This window comes from Lygodium microphyllum, chromosome 30 (assembly GCF_053477565.2).
Source record: "Lygodium microphyllum isolate KBCC chromosome 30, Lygodium_microphyllum_v1.1.10, whole genome shotgun sequence".
NCBI lineage: Eukaryota > Viridiplantae > Streptophyta > Polypodiopsida > Schizaeales > Lygodiaceae > Lygodium > Lygodium microphyllum.
The window spans coordinates 83,776,877-83,804,003 of NC_141164.1; the positions used below are offsets into that span (position 1 = coordinate 83,776,877).

General features: G+C 42.6%; 1 protein-coding gene across 3 annotated transcripts in view; it reads left to right on the forward strand.

Moving 5' to 3' along the window:
• Positions 1–638: 638 nt before the first annotated feature.
• The window catches only part of PUR4 (purine biosynthesis 4), a 70,661-nt gene continuing 44,172 nt past the window's right edge, over positions 639–27,127 (forward strand). The window contains exons 1-3 of one of the 3 annotated variants that reach the window (XM_087673479.1): positions 639–885; positions 983–1,065; positions 1,558–1,753. In XM_087673479.1, coding sequence (XP_087529605.1) covers positions 1,570–1,753 — 184 coding nt within the window. In that variant the 5' untranslated portion in view covers positions 639–885; positions 983–1,065; positions 1,558–1,569. The remainder of the gene's footprint in view (positions 886–982; positions 1,066–1,557; positions 1,754–27,127) is intronic. The other 2 variants (XM_087673477.1, XM_087673478.1) reach the window with 2 other exon arrangements.

Here is a 27,127-nt window from a genome sequence, read left to right on the forward strand (position 1 = left end):
TTAATATAATAATTATAAAAACTAGTCCTTATACAACATTTTATTTTACTATTCACAATTAATGTTTATTTGATAATTAATAATGATAAATGTTTCTTAATAATCTATAAGTAAATGCTTATTATAATAGAGATAAGCATTTTCTAAAATGTTTACCATTGATGTTTTTTGTTTAAAACTTTAATGTTATTATTGATGTTTCTATATTAACAATGAATAGTTAACATGATAATAACAAGGGTTTATATATGTTTAGGTAAGTAACTTTAACAAAGATGTGGTGCAGTCCCCTTCAAGGCCAAGGGTGAGGTGAAGAGTAGTATTTGAGGGAGTGATGCAATTTGCACTTTGATAGCTTACCAGAAGCTTTAGCTTAACTGCCACATTATAGGCATGCTTCCTACTTCTTACAACTTTGGACTCTTACTCGAGGTTATAAATATTTTACTCCTTTATGAACAGAGTTCCATGCACGCATTTAAAAAATTGTTTTAGATGCAAAAATGTTTATATAGTATAAACAAATAACCACTATTACAAAAGTTTATGGGGCTAAGGAAGAAAGAGTTATTGGCAAAACAAAAGAGAAAAAGCATGTTCACTTTTGTGATGATTGCTGGGTGTGCCCTGACTCCTACCATTCAACCTTCCCATTAAGATGTGCTATGATTCAACACAAGCTTTTGGAATGTGTTTGTACTGCCTTTTGACCTTTAAGCTATTAGGGCATCCTCCCTTAAGGCTTACTAAGATTTACTAAACATACGAAATTCGAAACAAAAGCCTCCTCTCTCCCTCCCTCCCTCCCTCCCTCCCTCTCACAATCAGAGCACCGGCAAGGCAAGCATATGCCATAGTAACGCAGCCCTGTGTCTTCTTCCTCTGGTGACTACACGTCCATCCACTTCCAGTTACTGTTGCTTTGCTGCAGATGTCCATTGCAATCATTCATCCTGGCATTTCATAACTCATACGTTTGCAGATTTTGTACCAGCTCATGGTGTACAGGCACCAGTAATCGTTGGCTCTTCATTGGCAGCTTGGGGCAGCCCCTAAGGCTTCAAGGTACGCTCCAGAGCCTTTGTACAGCAGACAAGTAACGCTTTGACAGCCACATACACAACAGCTCATGTCTATAACAAGAAGTTTATTACAAATTCCCATGTGGCAAAAGAGGCTCTTTTCCTTGCTTTCCCGTATAGAGTGCAACATCATGAACTTCTGCTTGGGAGGCACCACACATATAGCTAGATGCAGTTGGGGGGCAGGCAGGGGCTGGCATCCCACTGCCACGAACTGCACCTAGCTAGGTGTGCGGTCCCTCCCTTGTAAAAGCTTATGATGTTGTCGTAATTTACAATGTGGGAATAACAGTGGAATTTTTAAAAAAACTTATTGTATATACGACTGCGTGTAATGTGCACAAAGGTTTCTCCTAGTTTGTTAAAGCCAAATGTATTTGTGGCATGATAGCATGTGCTATACCTAAAGGCTTCTCCTAGTTGTTTTCCCCAGTATGTGGTTTGAGGGACTGATCCTTATGCCTTCCATCCTCAGGGAGTCCTTGACATGGCTGGCAACAGCCTTCCAGTGTTTTCTGTTCGGGATGGGCTGAAATTATCAGACATGGGCTGCATTTTGGAACCAAGTTCCAAGATGCACCACTCATGTCCACTTCCATCACAATTGAAGCTACTGCAGGACAATGTCTCTTCCCTTCACATGCCATTTGGAGTTAGGTCTATCAATGGAGGTAATTCTCTTTTTCTATTCAAATCACTAATGTGGTACATGGATATCGGCTTAAAGTTCCTGAATACATTTGGGAACGCAATTGGAGGGTTCCATTGAGAGTTTCATGCAGCTGAATCAGTCAACCAATATTCATTGAATATTGACTTGATGTGGATCATTGAAGACCCTTTGGTCTGCATCTGCATTTGAATGAAATCCTATAATGATTGGTAATGCAGCCACACATTTCACCCTTGTATGCTTGTGGGAGACTCAAAACAGTGCCTATATCTAAAGTAACATCTTACATTATGGTTATTGGACAGGCTTTAATCACATCTTACATTATGGTTATTGGACAGACTTTAATCAATCAGCCAATATCACATTGGACAGTGTTCAATACTTGTCTATTCTATGGATCTAGCCCATACTCTAGGCATTTGTCCTATTTAAGTTTAAGGATTTTCATAATTCCTCAAACTTTTCATGTGATAGTGCCTTGGTAAAATATTTGCAATATTCTCATGTGTAGAAATGTATATCATATTGATCGCCCTTGCATGTGATCTCTCTCTAACATAGTCATAATGTATCTCAACATGTTTTGTATAAGCATGAAACACATGATTTTGTGCTACTACAATAGTATTTTAACTATTAGAGAGAATATGAGTGGGTCCCTTCAAATGAACTTGAAAGTTAGTTATGTAAAGAAATGCCCCAATGTGAAAACACAAATATAAGTGTACGACCAAGTATAAACTCAATAGAGCACATGATAAAGTATAAACTCAACAGAGCACAGTTAGGGTTAGGATAACTCAGAGACAATGAACACAATAAATATAATAAATAAATGAATCTGTATAATACAATGCTCATGTAGCAAACACACTATGCAATGAAGAAATATTGTATCTTGAACTCTCGTGTCTTGAGGACTGAGGTAGAGATAATGAGCTAGAGAGAGTGTCGTACTCTTGACACATCTCAAAATGCAGCACGGTAGTCTCCAAGATGTTAGACAGCAGCAAAAGTGATGTTGGATCAGTGTCAGACATGCAGAGGAGAGAGAGAATTGCAAACGTAATAGACTGGTGATGACTTGGTTGATAGACGGCAGTAAAAAGGCAAGTTTGATGACATGGCAGATAGATGGCAACAAAAATGGAGGTATGATGATATGGTAGTAGTTCGTACAGCAAAAGCAACTCACAAACGTAGCAGTAGAATAGGTTGCCATTTGTAGATGATGCTGTAGATGCAGTAAATGCAATAAAAATTTGTATGGATTGTGTCAAGGAGATTGAAAACAGGTGTCGGATAGATGCAAACAATATTGAGTAGCCTCAATTGAGATATATTTTAGAACGGAGTGAGGACAGTGAAGTTAGATTACTTGAAACTTGCAAAAACGAGATTGGTTGAATGGGAGGGTAGCACAATACGAGGAGTTTCAAAAACGAGAGGAATGAAAATGGGAAAAATTAGAGTTTTGGGGTTTTTGGCCAAATTTTGAAAATAGGGAAACGATGGTGTTTCGGATTATAACACTACAATAAATATATTATCATGTAGATATGTAAATATATCAATGCTTAACAAAACATGTATCCAAATTTTATACAAAACTTTAAGTCTTCATATCATTTGACCGAAATTAAAGATTCGTTACAGGTGTCACAAGTGACGACTCAACGGTTAAGATAGTTTAACACAATTATCAATTTTTAAAACTTTAAACAACAAAATGAAATATAATTTATGATTCAAATCATTCAAAGATTGATATCAAGAACAGTGCAATGAAGATGCATAAGTAAAATCAAGATACAATGATATATGTGTTATGTAACTATGTCTTGTAAATAATTTGTCCAAAGTCCATTGAGCACGGAGTACTAGTAAGTATTGAGTAAAAAGTATCAATATCAATGAACAACTAACAATTGCAATGCTAAACTAACTCTTGAGTCATGTGAGGTATCATGACTCTAGTCTCTGGTATCCTTGAGTTATGACTTATCCGAATTTCAAGGATTCGTGCGCCATCTCCTCATCTGACTTTGAGAATCTTGATCGAGAAGATGATGAAGTAGCCTTAGTCTCAATCTGAGACTCTAGCTCGAACTTTGGTTGTGATGTACTATCATGTGTGGCTCTTGCTTTAATTACACTAGTCCTTCTTTGTGTATAAGTCACATGGATTGGTGTTGATAGCTTCTCATAACACATGGAGTAGATATTTCACTTATCCTCTGGTATCTTTGGGATGCCACACACTATTCCTATTTCAATTTTGTTGACATTCACTTATAAAGGTGACAAGACAAAGATATCAAAGAAGTTTTAACATGTTCAATATTCATATATATTACAATTTATAATCTAATTTTCAAGTAGTGACAAGGTTAAAAAGTTAAAATATAGATAATATGATTCATTAGCTACGAAGGCTCGGAAAATAGAGTAGTTATCTCAAGAAGTTAAAGATTGTATGAGCAAAATACTAATCGCTCCAATTGGGTTGTTGTAAACTTGTTTTTCTTTTTGGTGTGGAATAGGGTCCATGTGCTCTGGTTCTTCTCGGTAGGACTTGAACTATAAGCTTGAGAGAGGATACGAATGGCAATGTGTTTTTATTCAAATTAAAGAGATTGAGGTTAGGTGATTTTTAATAGATAAGCTGCAAGGTCAATATTTAAGTACGCAATAGATTATAAAACCTAGGTTGCATAATCCATTAGATTATCAAAATATAAACGCTATAACTCACATATCAAAGTAAGATCATAATTGTCATAATTTTTCTACCAAGAGATAGGCTAAAGCTGCTCTCTCAAAGTCTAGTTGTGGATTGGCCAAAATGAAAAGAATGATTACAGAATGTTAACAAATTATCCTCTACTCCTATCATTATATCTGAATCATCCCCTGCGAGGTACCTCATGTACTCTATGAAGTTCTCTAAATCCTCGCTAGGGTACTGCTCACATCTCATAAGGGGATGCAATGTATGTGCGACAATGTGGATTAGTTTATGGAACCAATCCTATTGTGCATTCCACACTGCAAGAATCTCATCAACCCTTGTGGGTGATGGATAATAGATCATAGATAAAATAAGTTAGAAGTTAGAACAATCATCAATGAGTCGTTAACATTAAACAATTATCCATATTACAAATGTAAAAGTTAAATTGTAACTTACTTGTCTTGAAGCAAAAGGTTATTGCAAAGCAAGGCCTTGTTAATTTTATCCATATACTCATATAGAAGGCTTAAAGTACTCTCCATATTAGTGATGTGCAATACAATGTAAACAGAGTGAGACTTTTCACAAATGTCTCTGTCTCAATCCACCAACTTTCATTCACCTTCACCATCAGCCAGGTGGCTCTTCTTGCAGGTCCCAACCCTTGCGTTTGATGCAGGCGCCTTCTCTAGTGGTTGCCACGTCACCATCTACCTTCTCTTGGTTGCGTTTTGCTGCAAGGCGGCCTTCTATTAGGTGGGCGACACTCCTCTTGGTGGCGTTTTACTCTTCAGGCGATTTTCTCTTCCTCTGATGGCCCTTCTCTTGCAGGTGACTCCACCCTAGGCTGCGTTTTGGTGTCTAATGGCTTTTGCGTCAGCGTTTGCATCATTTCCAGTTTCGTTTACAGCTTCTAGTTCTTGGCGACCTCAGTTTCTTGCCATTCACAGTTTGATCGGTGGTTGGTGACCCTGTTGGTGGTTATCTCTTGGCATTAACAAACTTTGTTTGGTGTTTGCAGATTTGGAAGATGTCTTACCAATTTTCAGGCTTCGATGACTCAGAGGATGAGCTTCTTTCTCATCATTCCTTCGAGCGGAGATGAGATTATCAGGAGTTTCGTGATCGACATCGGGAGGAGTCTCCTCGTATCCGTCCTTCTTCAGTCCATGCATCTCAGAGGGTTCCATCTATTGTGAAGGTTCCATCGGCAAAGACTGCTTCAGATGTCCGTATGCCTTCCTTGATTCCCTCAATACAGGTGCCTATACTCCCTTCCTTTCCAAAGGAAGACAAGTTAGATGGCTCCAACTACTCCCTCTGGTCGTGTAAGATGGAGTGTATCCTTGACACATTGGACCTATGGGAGCTTGTTTCTTCATCCATCGACTGTCCCTTGGTGGATTTGTCAGATGGGGCTTCTATGGACGGTGCAACTTGTGGGATAGGCTCAACTCTCGAGCCCGTTCCTTCCTCTTTATGAGTCTTCACGACGCTGTTCTTGTTCATGTTCACAGGTTAAAGACAGCGGCGGAAGTGTGGAAGAAGCTTGCGCCTTTGTATCAGTATGAGACGTTTCCCCACAAGATTTCGTTGGAGAAGAAATTGCGGATGCTCAGTCTTGATGATTCTTCTTCCATGAAGGAGCACATCACAAAGATGGAGGATATTCGAGGCAAGCTAGCCTCTCTTGGTCGGGTGATTTTGTCCAAGGATATGGCAATGATTCTCTTGACTCAGCTGCCCTCACCTCGGTATGATATCTTCTATACCAGCCTCATCACCTCGAGGACCTGCAAGAAACTTCCATGGGAGGGACTTTCCCCGCTTGTCTTGGAGCATGATGAGTGTCTAAGAGAGGTGGGTGTTAGTGGCTCCACCAAGGCTTTTACTGCAAGTACTGGTGGCGGCAAGAAGAAGTAGCAGCAGAAGGAGAAGGCCAAGGACACGAAGGAGGAGGACAAGAAGGATGCGAAGGAGAAGAAGCCCAAGTGCCTACACTGTGGGAATGACACTTATCCCGAGGAGAAGTGTCGGCAGAAGTACCCCCATCTGAAGCCCAAGGAAAAAGACTCGAAGGCGATCCCAGCCACAACAGAGTCTGCTTTTGTGCATGTCTTTGTTGAGGAGGATATAGCCCTAGCTTCTACCACTCAGGAGAAGCCTTGGCTAGTGGACAAGGGAGCATTTTCTCACATGACCTTTTGGCAGGATTGGCTTCAGGATCTTCGTTCGAGAGGGGGCACTGTCACCATTGGTGACAACTCTACAGTTCCTGTTCGCAGCATGGGGACTTTACCTCTGTTTTCTGACAGGCGATCTTCTTCCGCCAAAGTTCTTTATGTACCTGATTTGTGTAAACGCCCCGAACAACGTAGTATGCTTAACAATTATGATATTCGCTTGTTTTCGAGATTTAATATAAAAGAGAATGAACACTTAAAGCTGAAAATGAAAATTACTCACAAAATTACAGCCATGAAAATGTAAAAGTAATGGAGACAAGATTGAGGGTTGAAGATGGGCAAGGAATGCATTTCTGCTCAACCCAAGTCCCTTAGGAAAGAGCTCAGTTACAATCAACCTGAGAGTGAGGAGAAGTAATTCTCACTCTCACAAGATCATGCAAAGATGTACAAACACATGCATTATCTATTATGCAATGATAAGAACTGATTTCTTTATAGTATGAGAGAAGAAAGAGGGAAATCAGCCTTTCTCTATCGTTGATCAGCAATACATGGATAGGGCTTGCTTCTTGTTGCTAAAATGGAAGAAAGAGCTCGAGAAGAAGGTGTTGTAATGAATTTACAGGCTTGCTGTCCTGTAAAACAGCAGTGAATAGAAGAGGGAATATAGAGGAATTTGATAATGGAGAAGTGGGGGATGATGATGGGGATAGATGGGGCCAGTTTCTGGCTATCTGTGGGTACTGTACATGAGTTTATAGCAAAGAAAAATAATGCTGAATGAAGAAAAATGAGCTCTTATTTATAGGAGAGGGAAGAGCTAGTACAAAAGGGGAAAGTGGAGTAGCACAAGACAAGTGTCCAGCCACATGTCATGAGATGTGACAAGTGGTGGGAACACTTGGAAACTTGTGTGACAAGTGTCTTAACACTTGTCTCTTCTCTATGGCCTTCCTTTTTGGGCTGAATACTGTCAAGAATAGAAATAACCAAATTTAGTAAGTATAGTCAGAGTACAGAATTTACTATTTTTAGAATGACATCTCTATTTTTTTAGGACTAGCATATTTAGGCTCATTTGAGGCTTCTAAAATTTAGGGACCTCCTAAAATTTAGGGACCCCCCAATATGGGTGTCATATGAAAGCTTTTTTCGTGTACATCGCAAAAATGGTATCAGAATCTTCATGTGACTTTCCTATGCAAAGAAATGCGCATTTCAAGCTTTCAGCCCACACATGCACATTGTACAAGTATTTTATGATCATGCCATCTTGTTGATTGTAACTGTCTGTTCTGGCGGATCTAGCCCACACTTCAAGGCATTGATCCTTTCTGTGTGCGAGTCTAACCCTGATATGCATGAGTTCTGGTCACAGACGCCCATTCGGGCCATATAGGTGGAAGTGGGAACTATCTTTTCTCTAACCCACCGCGTGGGTCCACCATAACCTGTGACCACTTATCAGTGGCTAGCTCCAATGCACTTTTCTTTATACCTAATTAGTGCAAAGGAAACAAATTTAATAAATCATTATATAGACAAATTAATGAAAAAGGATACAAATTCTGTTCCTATACAGTTGTGACAATTTGGGTTTTAACCTATTGTCTGTGCATGGTCTTACTCAGCTAGGTACCCTAGTCATTTTTACCCAGGATGCAGTCACAGTGGAGGATGCTTCTACAAGTGATGCTCTTTGGACAGGAAGATGAGGGTGGGCTCTACACGCTCATAGCCTTGGCTGTGAGAGCTTCCCACGAGCTTGGTCTACTTTGGCATGCTCGTTATGGGCATCTGAACCTTGATGCCATTCGGCAAGCTTCGAGGAGGCAAATGGTGGAGGGACTTTGAGATTTCCCTCCTCTTCACACTTTATGCCCTAGTTGCTTGAGGGGCAAGCAATATAGGTAGCCTCACCCACAGGTTGCTTCCAGGAGGGCTTCCCCGCTCGAGCACCGACCTTTGTGGACCAATGGGCATGACCTCCCTTGGAAGGCCAAGTATCTGATGTTGGTTGTAGACGACTTTAGTCGTTATGTGTAGCCTTATTTCTTGGAGTACAAGAGCGAGGTGTATTCCCGTTTCTGTGAGTGGAAGGTGTTTGTGGAGACACAGACTTCTTCCAAAGTTCGTGGTGTTCGAGCTGATTACAGTGGCAAGTTCACTTCTTACCTTTTCTCTCAGTTTTGCAGGGACCACGGCATTCGGGTTGAGTATTCCCATCCGAACATACCATTAGAGAATGGTGTGGTGGAGCGTGCGAATCGGACCATGGTGGAGATGGCGTGATCCATGCTGGAGCATAGGAGTCTTCCTCATTTCCTTTGGGGTGAGGCGGTGGCTACGGCGGTGCATATACGCAACTGCTCTCCGACTTCAGCATTGCAGGACATGAATCCTTTTGAGGCTTTCTTTGGGAGGAAGTCTTCTGTGTCTCACTTTTGCATCTTTGGATGTGATGCTTTTGTCCATGTGGACAAGAAGAAGAGGAAGACGAAGCTCGACTCTAAGTCGAGACATGTTATCTTCGTGGGCTCTAGCACAACCACGAAGGGATATTAGCTCTACAACCCGACGACACAAAAGATTGAGATGAGCAGGGATGTGATCTTCGATGAGGCTTCAGCCTTTGAGGATTCGATTGATGGTTCTCTTACAAGTGCTTCTTCGTCATCGACGGACCCTCCCCCACCTTCTTTCCCTACTCTTCCTTCCAGGATGCCTCTTAGCTCCCCTCCTTTTTCTTTGGCTCCTCCCCCTCCTATTCCTCCTTCTGTTCCCTCTACTTCGGCTTCCCCTCGCCCTTTGGCGGATGTGGCTCCTTCTTCGATCACTTCCCTCCCTTTAGCCTCCCTTCAGGAGTCTTCTAGGGATATACCGCCATCCGATAGGGAGCCTTCTTCAGATGAGGAGGATCTACCTTCCCTTGGTGAGGGGGAGTTTCTTTCTCAGACAGGTGCTTTGCAGGTTCCGGAGGCTACTCGGTCTCCCTTGCAGCAGGAGGAGTCTCTCAGGCTTCCTTTGTGGTATGGCCGGCTTTTGCAAGATTCCGGTGTTACTCACTTTTCTGCTTCTTCTATAGGTCCACGTAGATCAGCCCGATTACGGGCCTCGCGGGATAGTTCACTCTGTGTGAACTATGCTTTTATGTCCCAGATTCTTCAGGATTTTGAGCCGTCCACTATTGAGGAGGCTCTTGCACAGGATGTTTGGAGAGGGGCTATGCAGGCAGAGATCGATTCCATTGAGCGAAATCAGGCTTGGGACCTTGTACCGTGTCCCAAGAAATGGAAGGTGATATGTGTAAAATGGGTTTTTAAGACCAAGTATCTTGTAGATGGCTCCTTGGACAATCACAAAGCTAGGCTTGTTGCCAAGGGTTTTGCATAGCGGGCGGGTTTGGATTACTTTTAGACTTTTGCTCCTACAACTCGGATATCCACCATTCGAGTTCTTTTGGCTCTTGCAGCTCACCACCATTGGCCTGTTTACCAGATGGACGTCAAGTTAGCCTTTCTGAATGGCATCCTTGAGGAGGAGATCTATGTTTCACAGCCTCTAGGCTTTCTTGTGCAGGGGAAGGAGGATCATGTCTATAGGCTGCGGAAGGCCCTTTATGGCCTGAAGCAAGCTCCTCGTGCTTGGTACCAGAGGATTGACCGCTTCTTTCTACAGTGTGGTTTTCAGTGCTCCGATCATGACCCCAACCTCTACTTCAGGGTTGTGGGTGACCTTTGTGTTTTGCTGATCTTGTATGTGGATGATCTTATTATTACAGGGAGCAACACTTAGTAGGTGGAGCACACTCGGTCTATTCTATGGCAGGAGTTTGACATGACGGATCTAGGGATCCTTCACTTCTTTCTTGGTCTGGAGATCTATCAGATGGCACAGGACATCTTTATCTCGCAGCACAGGTACACCTCCGAGCTTCTTTCGGAGTTTGGTCTGGCTGAGTGTCGGCCTATTTCATGCCCCATGGACCCTGAGTCCAAGATTTTAGCAGGTGGAGTTCCCCTTCCTGACCCCACCCGTTACAGGTGCCTTGTTGGCTCACTTATTTGGCTTCTTCACACTCGGTCGGATATCTCTTTTGTGGTGGCTTTGTTGTCTTCTTTCATGAAGACTCCTACTTAGGATCACTGGCTCATAGCCTTGCGTATCCTTCGGTATTTGCAGGAGACTTGATCCTATGGGATCATGTATAGAGATGGGACCACTCTTTTTGGATGGAGTGATTCTGATTGGGTAGGTGATGTGGATTTGAGATGAACCACTACAGGCTATGCTTTTACCCTTGGATCCGGTGCTGTCTCCTGGAGCAGCAAGAAGCAGCCTAGCGTGGCACTTTCTTCGAAAGAGGCTGAGTATCGGGCCTTATGTTCGACTGCTATGGAGGCAATTTGGCTCTGTCGTATGATGGCGGATATTGGCTTTTCCTTGACAGGACCTACGGAGCTGCGCGTGGACAACCAGAGTGCTCTTGCTTTGGCAAAGAACCTGGTGTTTCATGCTCGCACGAAGCACATTGAGGTTCAGTACCACTATGTTCGAGAACGGATCGTGGATTCGGAGCTGGCGATGGCCTATTGTCCCACGGTGGACAATGCGGTTGATCTCTTCACGAAGCCTTTGCCTCAGGCTTCTTTGCTTCATCACATGCGGATGTTAGGTCTTCAGGCCCTCCCAGGATATGAGAGGGGGTGTTAGCCCGTCTTGGCTAGTCGGCGGTCAGCTCTTGGGTGTGTAGGCAGTCGGCCCATTTTATGGGCAGGTTGGACATTATGGGGCAGTTGGCCAGTTTGGAGGCTGGGGGGCTATATATAGCAGCCCCCCCCATCAGTCCCTTACATTGTCTTGCAGATTTCAGCATTCTCCCTACTCTCCCACTCCAACATTGGTGCTACCATTGCTTCCAGGCTGATCTGGTGCCCTCACTGACTCTCCGGGCTGCATGCAGGGTCTGATCAGTCCACACCTTTGTATTCAGCATTCATTTCAGTCAGTGCAGATTTTCTTTCTTCATTTTCTGCTTTCTCTCTCTTCCTCTGTGTTCGCGTTTCTTCTTTCGTTGCACACTCTCACACCTTCTTCTTCCACCCCTTCTACATTGAAAAAAGCTTTCCATGTTGGTCCATCCTCTTCCAATTCTTCCAAGGATACATTCAATAAACCTAAGAGGTAAGTATTGTTGAAAGAATTGGAAGAAATGGAAAGCTTTCTCTCTATTCCTTTGTGTTCACGTTTCTTCTTTCGTTGCACACTCTCACACCTTCTTCTTCCACCCCTTCTACATTGAAGAAAGCTTTCCATGTTGGTCCATCCTCTTCCAATTCTTCCAAGGATACATTCAATAAACCTAAGAGGTAAGTATTGTTGAAAGACAGGTCATGACATCATTGAATGTCGTAAGCGCATTGCATCGAAAAAGGAGTCGAATCTTGCTCTCACACATTAGATTGTGAACTATTCTTAGTTCAAGGATTATACTTTTTCCATTCAGTGTCGGTATAATCCTTCTATTCATGATTCTTGTTTTTCTATTATTGATGCGGCTTCTACTTGGTATTTTGATAGTGGTGTATCTAAGCATATCACCTCTTGTCGAGCATTATATTCATCTCTCCCTGATGTACCTAAGGGGGGTATAGTCATGTGTGCTAACAATGCCTCTTGTGCAGTTAAAGGTATTGGACATGTGTAGGTTGTCTCCGTCTTGGGCACTTCTTTGACATTGCATGATGTTCTCTATGTGCCCGACATCAAGAAGAATCTTACTTTCATTTCAGCCTTGCAACTTGAGGGTTTTGCGTCATTTTTGATGGCCCTCGATATGCGGTATATGATGATCAAGTTTCTTCTTCCATTGTCTTGATAGGCACCCTTACTAAAGGTCTTTATCGTCTTGATACTTATGATTAGCAACTTGCTGAAAATCCTGTTGTTGACAGTGCTTTATTAACCAAGGATATGGTCAAACATCGATGAAGCTCTAGTTAGAGGATATGGTCTAAGATCTTCCAAAAATTCACCTGCCATCAAATCATATTTGTGAAGACTGTTTACTTGGTAAGATGCATCAATTGTCCGTTCCTAAGGATTCTCATGTTCATTCACCATCGATTTTGCATCTCCTTCATAGCGATGTTTGTGGACCTATGTGGACCAAATCCATTGGTAGATTCCTATATTTTGTCACATGGATTGATAACAAATCTCAATCTACTTGGCTATATGGGCTGAAATCTAAGTTTGAAGTCTTCTCTTGCTTCAAGACTTTTACTACCATGGTGGTGTTAGCAGATCAGAGACTGGCCGTACAGTCACAGTTAGACTGCCACGTGGCAGTCCGACCTGTACCAGTACAGTCGGCTGCATTTAATGCAGCCGACCTGTCTATTTGATGCGCCCTGATTCTGGCTAATTATAGCCGAGTTTTCAGCCTTCTGCCCACACTCTTCTGCTCGCAGATTACAGACTGGAGGCTCGTGCAAATTCCGTCTCTGTTCGCAGATTTCAGACAAGAGATCGTGCAGACTGCAGCGGACTTCGAGGTGAACAACAGGTTGCATCGTCGAGGTGGAGACACGCAGTCTAGTGCTCTGCGCCCATGTATATATCTGCATATCTTTGTATACAACACACTTTATACAGCAGATCTTCATCTTCCACTGTCTCTTTCTCTCTCCTCTCTGCGTTCTCTCTCTCTCTCTCAGTTCTACGCTTCCGCACCACTGCACTCTGACACGGTATCAGAGCTTGTTGAAGGGCTGACTGAGTGCAGAACCAACTTGTAGAGGAGTTTCCATCGCGACATAAGGCTGCGTTTTCAGCGTTTGAGGGCAAGCAGGAGGGCTGCGCCTTGGAACAAGGCTGAAGCGAGTGTGGGCGCGCAGGAAAGGAGTCCAGGTGGTGGATTTGCTGCTGTTTGACGAGGAGGAAGTTTGAGTTTTCAGCTTTCAAGTGCAGGTTTTGCTTTTTCATCGCCTCCGGCGGGAGAAGAAGTTTCGGGACACGGAAGAGCCCTAGCAGGCTGAGATTTCACAGTCAGAGGGGGCTGCTTTTGCGTTTGTGAAGGCATTACAGGTGAAGATGTCTACAGAGATTGACTTGGAGTTCCAGACGATTATGGACCGGAAGGTTCATGTCTTACCGGCTTTTCCCGCAGATCAGAAGCTCGATGGCGACAACTACCGCATTTGGCGCGTGATGATGTTAGCCATCCTTGAGTCCTACGATTTGGCGGAGCTTGTACAGGAGGAGATCGATTGGCTCTCGGTGAGAGATGAGTCCAAACTCTCTTCCGATGCTCGTGCGAAGTTGGCCAAGGCACAGTCTCATTGGGACAAATTGAATGCTAGGATTCGTTCCTTTCTTTTTCTGTCTTGTACTACAGCCGTGATAGCCCACATCAAGCACTTGACGGTGGCTCAGGAGATATGGCTAGAGCTTGATCAGATGTATAACCGGATGACCCTTATGAAGCGGGTTTCTTTGGAGGTGCAGATGCGGACCTTGTCCGTGAACAAGTCTTCTTCGTTGCGGGAGCACATCAACAAGCTTAGACAGCTTCAGATGCAAGTTCAGAATGTGGGGAAGCCGATTTCCTCAGAAGACATGGCGATCACACTCTTGTCCCAGTTGTCGCCACGATTCGGTGCTTTCTACTCCGCCCTCATTGCTTTGGGGCGAGAGTCCACTCTTCGATGGGAAGAGTTGGTTCCTATGGTCTTGGACCAAGAGAAACAACTGAAGGGATAGAATGCTTCCAAGTCGGAGGCATTGATAGGTCAAGCCTCTCAGAAGAAGGGGAAGGACCAAAAGAAGAAGAAGGGGGATAACAAGTCAAAGAAGGACAAGGACAAGGACAAAGAATCCACATGCCATATTTGTGGAAAGACCGGCCATTGGAAGAAGGATTGCCTTGACAAAGACAAGAAGGACACCAACAAGAAGGACACGAAGGATTCTGGAGCGGTGGCTGCATCCTCATCAACTGCGTTTCTTCATCTAGCTGTCATTGAGGACTCTACACCGAATGCTTCTGATGCTGCGATGACAGCTCCCCAGGCTCGAGAGTGGATCGTTGACAGTGGTGCCTCTCGGCACATGACTCCTTCATCAGATGGTGTTGCCCAGTTGCGACCTTCGCGTGGGTAGATTCTCATTGGAGATAGCTTTTCGGTGTCTATTGCAGGACGGGGTGAGATGTAGCTTATTCCAGCTAGACGTGGTGGTACCCATACCTCAGAGGTCTTGCATGTACTAGGTTTAGGGTATCATCTACTGTCAGTTCATAAGATTTGTTCCCTTGGACTTTTGGTGGAGTTTGACAGTGATTCGGTGCGAGTCCTTGATCGTGGGTCAAGGAAGGTTCTCTCATCCGGTTTGCTGCTGTTTGACGAGGAGGAAGTTTGAGTTTTCAGCTTTCAAGTGCAGGTTTTGCTTTTTCATCGCCTCCGGCAGGAGAAGAAGTTTCGGGACACGGAAGAGCCCTAGCAGGCTGAGATTTCACAGTCAGAGGGGGCTGCTTTTGCGTTTGTGAAGGCATTACAGGTGAAGATGTCTACAGAGATTGACTTGGAGTTCCAGACGATTATGAACCGGAAGGTTCATGTCTTACCGGCTTTTCCCGCAGATCAGAAGCTCGATGGCGACAACTACCGCATTTGGCGCGTGATGATGTTAGCCATCCTTGAGTCCTACGATTTGGCGGAGCTTGTACAGGAGGAGATCGATTGGCTCTCGGTGAGAGATGAGTCCAAACTCTCTTCCGATGCTCGTGCGAAGTTGGCCAAGGCACAGTCTCATTGGGACAAATTGAATGCTAGGATTCGTTCCTTTCTTTTTCTGTCTTGTACTACAGCCGTGATAGCCCACATCAAGCACTTGACGGTGGCTCAGGAGATATGGCTAGAGCTTGATCAGATGTATAACCGGATGACCCTTATGAAGCGGGTTTCTTTGGAGGTGCAGATGCGGACCTTGTCCGTGAACAAGTCTTCTTCGTTGCGAGAGCACATCAACAAGCTTAGACAGCTTCAGATGCAAGTTCAGAATGTGGGGAAGCCGATTTCCTCAGAAGACATGGCGATCACACTCTTGTCCCAGTTGCCGCCACGATTCGGTGCTTTCTACTCCGCCCTCATTGCTTTGGGGCGAGAGTCCACTCTTCGATGGGAAGAGTTGGTTCCTATGGTCTTGGACCAAGAGAAACAACTGAAGGGATAGAATGCTTCCAAGTCGGAGGCATTGATAGGTCAAGCCTCTCAGAAGAAGGGGAAGGACCAAAAGAAGAAGAAGGGGGATAACAAGTCAAAGAAGAACAAGGACAAGGACAAAGAATCCACATGCCATATTTGTGGAAAGACCGGCCATTGGAAGAAGGATTGCCTTGACAAAGACAAGAAGGACACCAACAAGAAGGACACGAAGGATTCTGGAGCGGTGGCTGCATCCTCATCAACTGCGTTTCTTCATCTAGCTGTCATTGAGGACTCTACACCGAATGCTTCTGATGCTGCGATGACAGCTCCCCAGGCTCGAGAGTGGATCGTTGACAGTGGTGCCTCTCGGCACATGACTCCTTCATCAGATGGTGTTGCCCAGTTGCGACCTTCGCGTGGGTAGATTCTCATTGGAGATAGCTTTTCGGTGTCTATTGCAGGACGGGGTGAGATGTAGCTTATTCCAGCTAGACGTGGTGGTACCCATACCTCAGAGGTCTTGCATGTACTAGGTTTAGGGTATCATCTACTGTCAGTTCATAAGATTTGTTCCCTTGGACTTTTGGTGGAGTTTGACAGTGATTCGGTGCGAGTCCTTGATCGTGGGTCAAGGAAGGTTCTCTCATCCGGATATGAGGAGAACGACATCTACAAATTGAAGTCTTCTATCGTCCTCTCTACTCTTCTTCTTACCTCTCAGACACAGTCAGAGCTATGGCATGCTCGGTTTGGTCACCTCAACTATGATTATCTTCGGAGGGCGTCACGTGGACAGCTTGCTCGAGGGTTGCCGGACATAGTGGTGAGCCAGCAGCCATGCGTCTCCTGCATTCGTGGGAAACAGCATAGGGATGCGATTCCCAACAAAGCTTCGCGGTGGTCTACTTCACCGACGGAGCTTGTATCTACGGATCTTGTGGCCCTATGAGGAACGAGTCCTTGCGAGGAAGCTCGTACTTCATGTTGATCGTAGATGACTACAGCAAGATGACATGGGTCTATTTCTTGGCGTTGAAGTCAGAAGCTTTCTCCCACTTCAAGGATTGACTTCTCTTTGAGGAGAACCGATCAGGCCGGAGATTGAAGACCTTGCGATTCGACAAGGGTGGTGAATTTGTTTCTAATGAGTTTGCTCGTTTTTGTGCAGATAAAGGTATTCACCAGGAGTTTGCTATCACCAACACTCCTCAAGAAAATGGCATTCTTGAACGGAAGAACCGAAGTGTGATCGAGATGGTGCGCACCATGATGGAGCACCGACGGACACCTCAGTTTTTGTGGGCCGAGGTTGTGGCTACTGCAGTCCACATCCTTAACCGATCCCCCACTTCGGCCGTTGATGGGATGACACCTTTTGAGGCTTACTTTGGGACTAAGCCCGATGTTTCTTATTTTAGGGTTTTTGGGTGTGATGCCTATGTTCACATTCCCAAGGCTCATCGTGATAAATTTGAAGCAGCTTCTCGAAGACAGGTATTTGTTGGCTAAAGCTCCCAGTCCCAAGGCTATCGTTTGTATGATCTCGTCAAGCGGGATGTGTACACCAGTTGAGATGTGCGGTTTATGGAGGTTCCGGCCATAGCAGCGGGTGAGGAGCATCCCGTTCTTGGAGATCCAGAGGAGAGTTGGGCTCCCGCAACATTTCCTTTGGAGCCCGCGCCTTTTGATTCTGATTCTGTTTTTGACACAGTCTACTGTTCCACCGGTCACCCTCGAGGAGTTACCACCGGTGGATATCCCAGAGTCTTCAGCTGATGGAGAGAGACGAGGAGAGGTCCGGCCTCCTCCTCGTTGGGCTCGTGACACACTCCGTGATTCAGGGATCGAGGGGGTCCTTGAGGAGTGGGGACCGCAGGATGGTCCGCGGCGGTCACGGAGGCACCAGGCACATTCTACGGAGCTTGTTGCTACTGTACAGTCGGCTGCATTTAATGCAGCCGACCTGCCTATTTGATGTGCCCTGATTCTGGCTATTTATAGCCGAGTTTTCAGCCTTCTGCCCACACTCTTTTGCTCGCAGAATATAGACTAGAGGCTCGCGCAGATTCTGTCTCTGTTCGCAGATTTCAGACAGGAGATCGTGCAGACTGCAGTGGACTTTGAGATGAACAGTAGGTTGCATCGTCGAGGTGGAGATACGCAGTCCAGCGCACTGCGCCCGTGTATATATCTGCATATCTTTGTATACAGCACACTTTATACAGCAGATCTTCATCTTCCACTGTCTCTTTCTCTCTCTTCTCTCTGCGTTCTCTCTCTCTCTCAGTCCTACGCTTCCGCACCGCTGCACTTTAACAGGTGGAAACCAAAGCGACTTTGGCATTTGGACCCTTCGCACTGACAAGGGGAGCATATATCTTTCTAAACAGTTTTTAGAATATCTTGCATCTCAAGTTTTTCATAAGCAATGTACCATCCCTCAGTCCCCACAATAAAATGGAGTAGCAGAACGGAAGAACAAGTCACTCATGGAGATGGCAAGATGCATGCTGAAGAGTAAGAATTTGCCTCATTCTTTTTGGTTCGATGGTATTCTTTGTGCCACTTATGTTTTGAACAGGTGTCTCACAAGAGCTTTATGCACCATCACTCCTTATGAGGCATGGATTGGCTCCAAGCCTTCTCTCTCTCATATGAGAATTTTTGGATCATTGGTGTATGCTCATGTGCCTTCTTAGAAAAGGCATAAACTAGATGATAACACTCTTTGTTGCATATTTATTGGATAAAGTAAAGGGTATTGTCTTTATCAACCCTCTACAAGCAAGGTTATTGTCAGCCGAGATGTTATCTTTGCTAAAAATGCTTCTCACCTTTGTTGAACTGTCAAAAACAACCTATCATTGATGCTTCTGACATCTTTGATAGCCTAGTATCACTTTTCCATAATGTTTCCATAGTTGATCCTTCTTCTTAGCCTTCATTTCCACCACCTACAACTACATTACAGCAGTCTATTCAGCCTGATTTACAGCCACAATAGCATCATGATACCTTGTTTGAAGAGCATCCCCCTATTCTTGATCAATTGGAGTACACAAAGGTTGACGAAATTCAGCAGCCTAAAAGAGTCCCTCGTTGGCTCCACACTCGGGCTAACACGAATTGCCCAAATTGTTGCCCATTTGCATGTCTGACTTGCCCAAACTACTTGACTTGCTTTTGTACAAGACAATGTTGTCTAAACTGCCAAAACTATCCTATCCAAGCATCTTGGAGGTGATATCTCTAATAGAAGTACCCCTCCTAATATGCCACCATATAGGATAAGTGCAGCCTAGCAAAAGGCGATGAGTTAGGTGAAGGAGCTGTTAGAAAAAGGGTCAATTCACCATTTCATCTCCCTTTTTCTCACTTGTGCTTTTGGTATAGGAGGAGGATGGTTTATGGTATACATGCATCGATCATTGTACCTTGAATAAGATCACGATCAAGAATCAATTTTTGATTTCTAAGATTGATGATATCATGGATAGACTATGGGGATCAGCCATATTTCACCATATTTATGTTGGGTGTAAAGTCCCTTCGTCTCCATGTAAAGTTATATGGGTGTGAATACACCCTTATTTGTACCCTAACATATAAATACATTCTTTATTCTTTGTGTACCGTCACAATCTGGTACACTCATCTTGACATTCACTCTCTCTCACTCTCAACACTGCTGCTCCACTTTTGACTCGCACTTCCATTGCACACTCTTCTCTTCAAACTGGTATCAGAGTTGCGGCTAAGGTGTGCGTGCTTCCCGAAGTCTATGCGTGTTAGCTTCAACTTGTTTGCTCGAAGAAACGTCAACTTCAGGCCAAGCTGAGTGTAGAAGACAGGTTCAGGCACGTGTGCGTACTGGATAGATAGGTGACAAGTTAGAAACCCTAAATCTGTGTAGGCGATAGTCTTTTCAGTCGGTTTTGACCAAGCAAGTGCAGCGACATTTTCGAGGTCATAGGCAACAATTCCCAGATCAGTGTGGACCAGGCAATGGCTAATGATAGCTGGTGGCAGTCAGTTTTGACTGGCAGGACACAAGGAACAACTCACAATAGTCAGTCGACAGCCCATTTGACTTTTTGGTGTGACTTGGCACATCTATACAAGCCCTAGTTCACGCATGGAAGCATAGTTAAGATTTTTTTAGAAATTTCATGGTTGAAAGTTGGGGATTTTCCTAGATTTGATGTTGTTCATGCATAACAGTGACATTTGACCCGGAAATTGCAAACATAGTGCATATTAGCTTTGTTAAATTTGGGGCTTTTCATATATCATTGAAATTTTGTTCAGCTGAGCTGAATCTATTGACATTGGTGTACATTTGGACTTGAGAAATTGGGGCTTTTGCAAAATTTTGTGAAATCTTGCTAAATTTACTCATTTTATGCTCTCGGGAACACGTATTAATGTGTTTGGGCAGGTTGGTTAGTGAAGTTTTGGGGCTTTTGTTGAAATTTGTGGATTTTGGCAAAATTGATGTGTGCAATGCATTTTGGGGACATTGCTGAAGCAATCTTGGTGATGTAAGTAGTGTAATTTGAGTCTTTTATCTCCCACTTGTGAGATTTTGGAGAATTCTTGGGTATTTTTTGTGTATTAGAAGTTGATTTGGACAAATATGTATGCAGTATACATGTCAGGCTGCTCCTTTTGAGTTGATGTATTGCTGAATATTCATGGTGCAGCAGTCTTATAGGTCATTTGCAGATCTGGATTGTCGTAGATGTATTTTTGGTGACATTGCTGAAGTGGGAGTCACCTGGCAGTGATGTATGCATGTAATGTATGCTGAAATTTCAGTTATATTGCTGAAAATTATTTCCTCTACCGCTGTACTTGTATTCCAGCATTGTTTGTAATACAATGACACCAAAACTTGCTTTTATTTCTTGAAAAATTGGGCTGAAGTTAGCTGAATATTCAGCTTGTTATTTGCTGTCATAAATTACAGCATTGATACTTGGCACTTTACTGACAAATGGCCACTAATGCTTCTAGTAGCAGTGACATTAAATCCCTCCTTGAAATCAAGAGGTTTGATGGCACTGGCTTTGATCGATGGAAGGACAAGATGCAAGGCATTTTGTTTCTCAAAGATTGTGATGATGCTCTCTTGGAAACTAAGCGTGCAACTATGGCAAATGAGGATTGGGCTAGACTCAGCAAGAAGGCCATTGCATGCATTAAAATGGATGTATCTGATGATATACTTATAGACATTAAGCGTCTCGATATAGCTTATACTGTATGGAAAAAATTAATGGATACTTATAAAAATACAACTCTAGGGAATCAAGTCCATCTCATGCGCAAGCTTGTGAACATGGAGTTGGATGAGTCTAAGCCAACATTTGAGCATTTGAGTGCTTTCACAAGGATTTTGAGTCAGTTTTATAGACTCTGGTTTGGAGCCCTTCAATGATAAACTGAAAGTTATTTTCTTGTTGATGACTTTATCTGATAGCTAGGAGGCTTTGGTTGTTTCACTTAGCAACAACATTGCTTTAACCTATGATGGTGTTAGGGGCTCTGAAACCGGTCTATGACTCATATAAAGCGGTAGTTCCTTCAGTTAATACTTGGTCTTTTCACATACACACACAAATAGAGACCTCACTCCCTCGCTCAACACCGGATTGGTCCCAAAGATGTGTACGTATCTGAGGATGTAGGTCCATTGCTTGACAATATAGATCATTGGGTAGGAAGGCCTACATGTGTCAGAAGGCAGTCGCAAAGGTTTTGGCCATCTTTAGATTGCGTTTTGTTGATTGATGAGGGTGAGCCTCTCACATTTAGAGAGGCACAATCATGTGAAAACAAGAGAAAGTGGAAGCTTGCTATGCAGGAAGAGATGAAGTCTCCGTATGCAAATAATACTTGGGAGCTTGTACCTTTGTCCAAGGATAGGAAAGCTATCCCTAATGAATGGGTTTACCAAGTGAAATCTATTGATGGGAAGCCAAAGTGCAAGGCATGCATAGTTGGTTGTTAGGGGCTATACACAAAAGAAAGGCATAGACTTTCAGGAGGTTTTTTCACCACTGGTAAAGATGACTACGCTCCATGTTTTGTTTGCTCTCGCTGCATCCTTAGATTTAGAGTTGGATTAGATGGATGTGAAGATTGCTTTTCTTCATGGTGACTTGGATAAAGAGTTGTATATGAAACAATTAGAAGGTTTTGCCATTCCAGGGAAAGAGCATTTGGTTGTAAGCTGAAACGCATCTTATTGGGGATGAATCAAGCCCCTAGACAATGGTACAAAAAGTTTGATACCTTCATGCTCAACCATGAATTTTAAGAGAGTCATGTAGATCATTGCTTATACACTAAAAAGGTTGATGATGGAAGTCTTATTATGTTGGTTTTATATGGGAATGACATGCTAATTGCAAGAAAGCATAAGAGTACTTTGAATGCTCCTTAAAGGCATCTAAGTTCAGCCTTCTCTATGAAAGATTAGGGGGAAGTTGAACACATTTTAGGCATGCGCATTAAAAGAGATAGAGGGCAGCACTTGTTTCTATCACAAGACAAGTACATCAGCAAATTACTTGATAGGTTTAATATGGTTGATGCTAACCTTCTTGGTGTGCCTTTGCCGCCACATGCAAAGCTTAACAAAGCTGATGACCCAAAGGATGATGCAACTGTTAGTGCTATGAAGGGCATACCTTACGCATTAGCTTGTGGGTCTTTGATATATGCTATGGTTGCAACTTGCCCTGGCATTGCTTATGCAGTGGGAGTTGGTAGTAGATTCATGTCTAATCTTGGCAAGCCACATTGAGAAGTAGTAAAATATATATTCAGATACTTAAAAGGTACACAAGTGAAGTGTATATGCTATGGAAAGGGTACACTAGAGTTACTGGGATTCTGTGATTCGGACATGGTAGGAGATCTTGACACTAGGAAATCTACTAGTGGGTATGTTTTTACTTTGCTTGGTGGGGCTATCTCTTGGTGTTCAAGGTTGCAGAAAATTGTGGCAGGGTACTAAGAGGCTGAATATATTTCAGCCACAGAAGCTTCTAAGAAAGCTATTTAACTTGGCCGTTTGGTCAAGGATTTTGGTCTTTCTTCATGTACCCCAGTGGCTTGGTTGTGATAGCGAGAGTGCAGTATCTCTAGCTAAGAATACTATGTTCCATGCACGCACCAAACACATAGATGTTTGGTACCACTTTATTCGATAGGTCTTGGATGATGGTCTTGTCACACTGACTAAGATCAAAACCCAAGATAACCTTGTAGATGTTCTCACTAAGAGTCTTGTTAAGGCTCAACATGAGCATGGCATCCGATTAGTGGAAGTAGGTTAGCTTAAAGGTTCCACTTCGAGCCTTCAAGTGGGAGGTTGTTAGGTGTAAAGCCCCTTCGTCTCTGTGTAAAGTTATACGGGTGTGAGCACACCCTTATTTGTACCGTAACATATAAATACATTCTTTATTCTTTGTGTACCGTCACAATTTGGTACACTCATCTTGGCATTCACTCTCTCTCACTCTCAACATTGTTGCTTCACTTTTGACTCGCACTTTCATTGCACACTCTTTTCTTTGAAACTCGTCTTGGCATTCAATCTCTCACTCTCAACACTGCTGCTCCACTTTTGACTCACACTTTCATTGCACACTCTTCCCTTCAATTCATTTAAAAAGTGGTCACCATTATCTATGTATAAGATTAGATGATAAATCAAAGATAGCCTTTAGGACTTCTTTTGGGCTTTATGAGTTTCTTATCATGCTATTTGGGCTTATGAATGCTTTGGCTATATTCACTTATATGATGGAGAGGATCTTTAGACTACATAAAGCATTTGTGGGAACGTTCTTTGATGACATGATTGTGTATTCAAATAATGAAGAGGAGGAGAGAAGATACTTGGATATTATGTTCAATGGGTTGTGTAAGCTTCATTTGGTGATTAGTGACAAGAAAAGTGAGTTTTTTTTGCTTGAAATTTATTTTTTGGGCCAATATTGTCCATCGATGGGGTATAGATGGATCTTGGAAAGATTGAGGTGATACGTTCATGGCCACATTTGAGGAATTCAGATGAGATTTGTAGTTTTATGGGCTTGTATTCTTATTAGAAGAGATATATTTGTAATTTTTCTTTAATAATATCTCCTTTGTATGCTTTGGAAAAGAAGGGTGTGCCATTTAAGTGGATATTAGTGGAAATTTCATCCTTTGATAAAAAATATGACTTCAGATTCTATGCATGTGGTGCCTGATCTAAGGAAGTCATTTTTGTTCAACACGATGCTTGTGGAAACAATGTTGGTATTATTTTAATGCAAGATAGCCATGTAGTGGCCTATAAGAGTTGCGTCTTCCATGGTGTAAAGAAGAACTTTCAGGTCTATGAGAAGGAATCAGAATCGTTGGCTGTAATTCACGTACTTTTAACATGGAAACACTATCCTTTAGTGTTTGATTTCATTGTACAAATAAATCATTAGACATTAGGCTACTTTCAGACTCAGACTTAGTTCTTTGAGAAACATATGAGATGGTTAAACTTTCTATGTTTCATTTTCGATTGTGTATAGTGGCCAATGCACTATCTCTTAAGCCTTAGATTTTGGCTATCAATATGGTTTGTCACATTGAGTCGGATGCCATGAAGGACTAGAATGGTGTTGATTCCGATTTTGCTAATGTTTATGATCAACTATGCAATGGCTAGAGCCAAGAGCATTATGCACTTAGAGATGGCTTTTTGATAATGTATGGGTGACTATGTGCTACGAAGCAATTGAGGCCAGAGGTGATGATAGAGAGTCATACTCCTTATGCATAGCATAGAGGTTCGATGCTACAATTACGGTAGTGGAGCACTTTTACATGATGTAGAGCAGTTTGTCTCCACATGCCTTGTGTGTTAGAAGATCAAGTACGATAGGCAAAAAGTGCCAAGCTTGTTGCAGCCCTTGTCTATCCCTAATAAGCCCCAGTAGATCATTGCTATGGATTTTTATCTTTGATCTTTGGAGGGCTTCTATAGGGAATGATGGGATTTGGTGGACTATCATATCTGGGTTCAATAAGCAGATTCACTTCGTTCCTATCAGGAAGAGGATAAAGGTTGATCCTATGGCATGATTGTTTATGCAATATATATTTAAATATCATGGCATGCTTGAGTCGATTGTGAGTGATCGAGATCTACAATTGACCAGTTTGTTTTGGAAGGGATTGCTTGAAAGTATGGGTACTTTACAAAAATTTTCTTCGTTCTTCCATCCAGAGACATATGGTTAGTCTAAAAAGGCAAATTTCATAGGTTTGGGTCTCTTGAGGTGCTATGAATTGGAGCATAAGACAGTGTAGGAGCGGTACTTGCCTTTGATTGAGTTTGCATATAATAATACAGTGCATAATTCCATTGGTAAGGCTCCATTTGAGATCGTAGAAGGTAGCAAGAAAATGCCTCCTATTTTGCACACTAAAGATAAGATCTTTGAGGTTGTTTGCTATGTTGAAAACCTAGATGCAGCTTATGATTTATCAAAAGGTAAAGCAAGTAGTTCAGAGATCGTAAGAGAAGCAAAAGAGGGCATATGATCACCATGGATGTGCTTTGCATTTTGCAAAGAGTGTTGCATTTTGACAAGGCAAGGTTGAAACAGATGAAGTGTATAGAGAGATTGTATTCAAAGTTGAATACTGATGGATATATAATGCCTTTCATGTGAGCTTTAGTGATGTGCGAAAGGATATGTTTGCTGAAATTTAACTTGTTGGTTGAGAAGCTAGATGGGATTTTGATACTCAAGCAGATTTTGTCACATGAGGAAAGAAATGTTAAGAGGTAAAGTTTTCAGAAGATATTTGGTGAAGTTTTAGAAGATTTCACTAATGGATGCTAAATGGATGGCAGATAGTGACTTTGTAGACTATCCTCTGTTGTTGCAACTTTACCTTGATGCCTTCTAGTTAGAGCTAACTTTAGATCGGGCTTAGTTAAGTTCAGTAGAGTAGGAATCTAAAGAATTACTTGATGCTCAAGTGGAAGGTAGCACTTTCACTCCTCTAGTGATGGACAACTCTAGTGTATAGTTGATCTTGGATGTATTCAACATGCATCCAAGGTATTGTTGCCGACAAGATGTCTGCCAATATACTAGTCACTATAGTTGGTATGCATATGGACATATTTTTCACTGTGGCTTTGAAACTATACATTTGCATTGGATGATGACTATCAAAGGTTGATTAACACTTGCTGGTTTACTCTTGATGATTCTCAGTTGGTATTCAGCTGACTTTTATGCACAACAGTGTGTTATATAATGCCAGTGATAGTTCAGCCATGGTTTATGCATTCCTATGGTTGTTTGTTCAGAACATTTGTGATACTTTAGTAATGGATGCATTCCATGAGGTTTTTGTAGCAGTTTTGGATTCTTCTTGTGTATTATGTTTTGGCTATATTGGCTAGAAATTTTCAGCAAGTGTTTGCCATGTGGATATGTATTTTTAATGCTTTGCTTAATTTTTGCTTAGGGATTAATCAAATGTGCGTATGTGAAGTTCACGTGTGATGTGCAAATCAATTAGTCACAATGGTGGGGAAAGGACTCTTAAGTCACTGCATATGGAATGTGAAAGTTTGTAATAAGTTATATTGGTTAGGTATTGGTGTGTACCTAGTATTAGTTTTGGCCTAGGGCATTTAAGTGGTTAATAAATGTCAACAGTGACATTAGGAACTAGGCATTAATTGATTGATTAATGCCATACCAATTTAAGGACCAAATAATGCATAGGACCACTTGGGAGTCAAATTGGCCTAGTTGATTTAATTGTGGATGGGTACTTTGAATTTTTTGGGTAGGGACACAGGGTTGAGAATTAATTTTATAAAAGAGCCAAAAAATCCAATTTGAAAGGTTGCTACTTGAAAAAGCCTAACATATACCACTTGACAGTCAAAATGGTCTAGCTAATTTAATTGTGGATGGGCACTTTGAATTTTTGGGTAGGGACAAAGGGCTGAAATTAATTTTCAGAATGATTAAATTTTGAGCATGTCTTAGTATACATGGCAATATCTACACTCTTGAAAGTGTCCTCAAGATAACCAGTATCAGGTCAAAGAGCTCCATTATAGTTCGACATTGTAAATCTCAACGATGAGGACCTAGGGCATGTGCTCTTTCCTACTTGGGCTAGAGTGAGGTCTTCTTTCAAGTATGTCT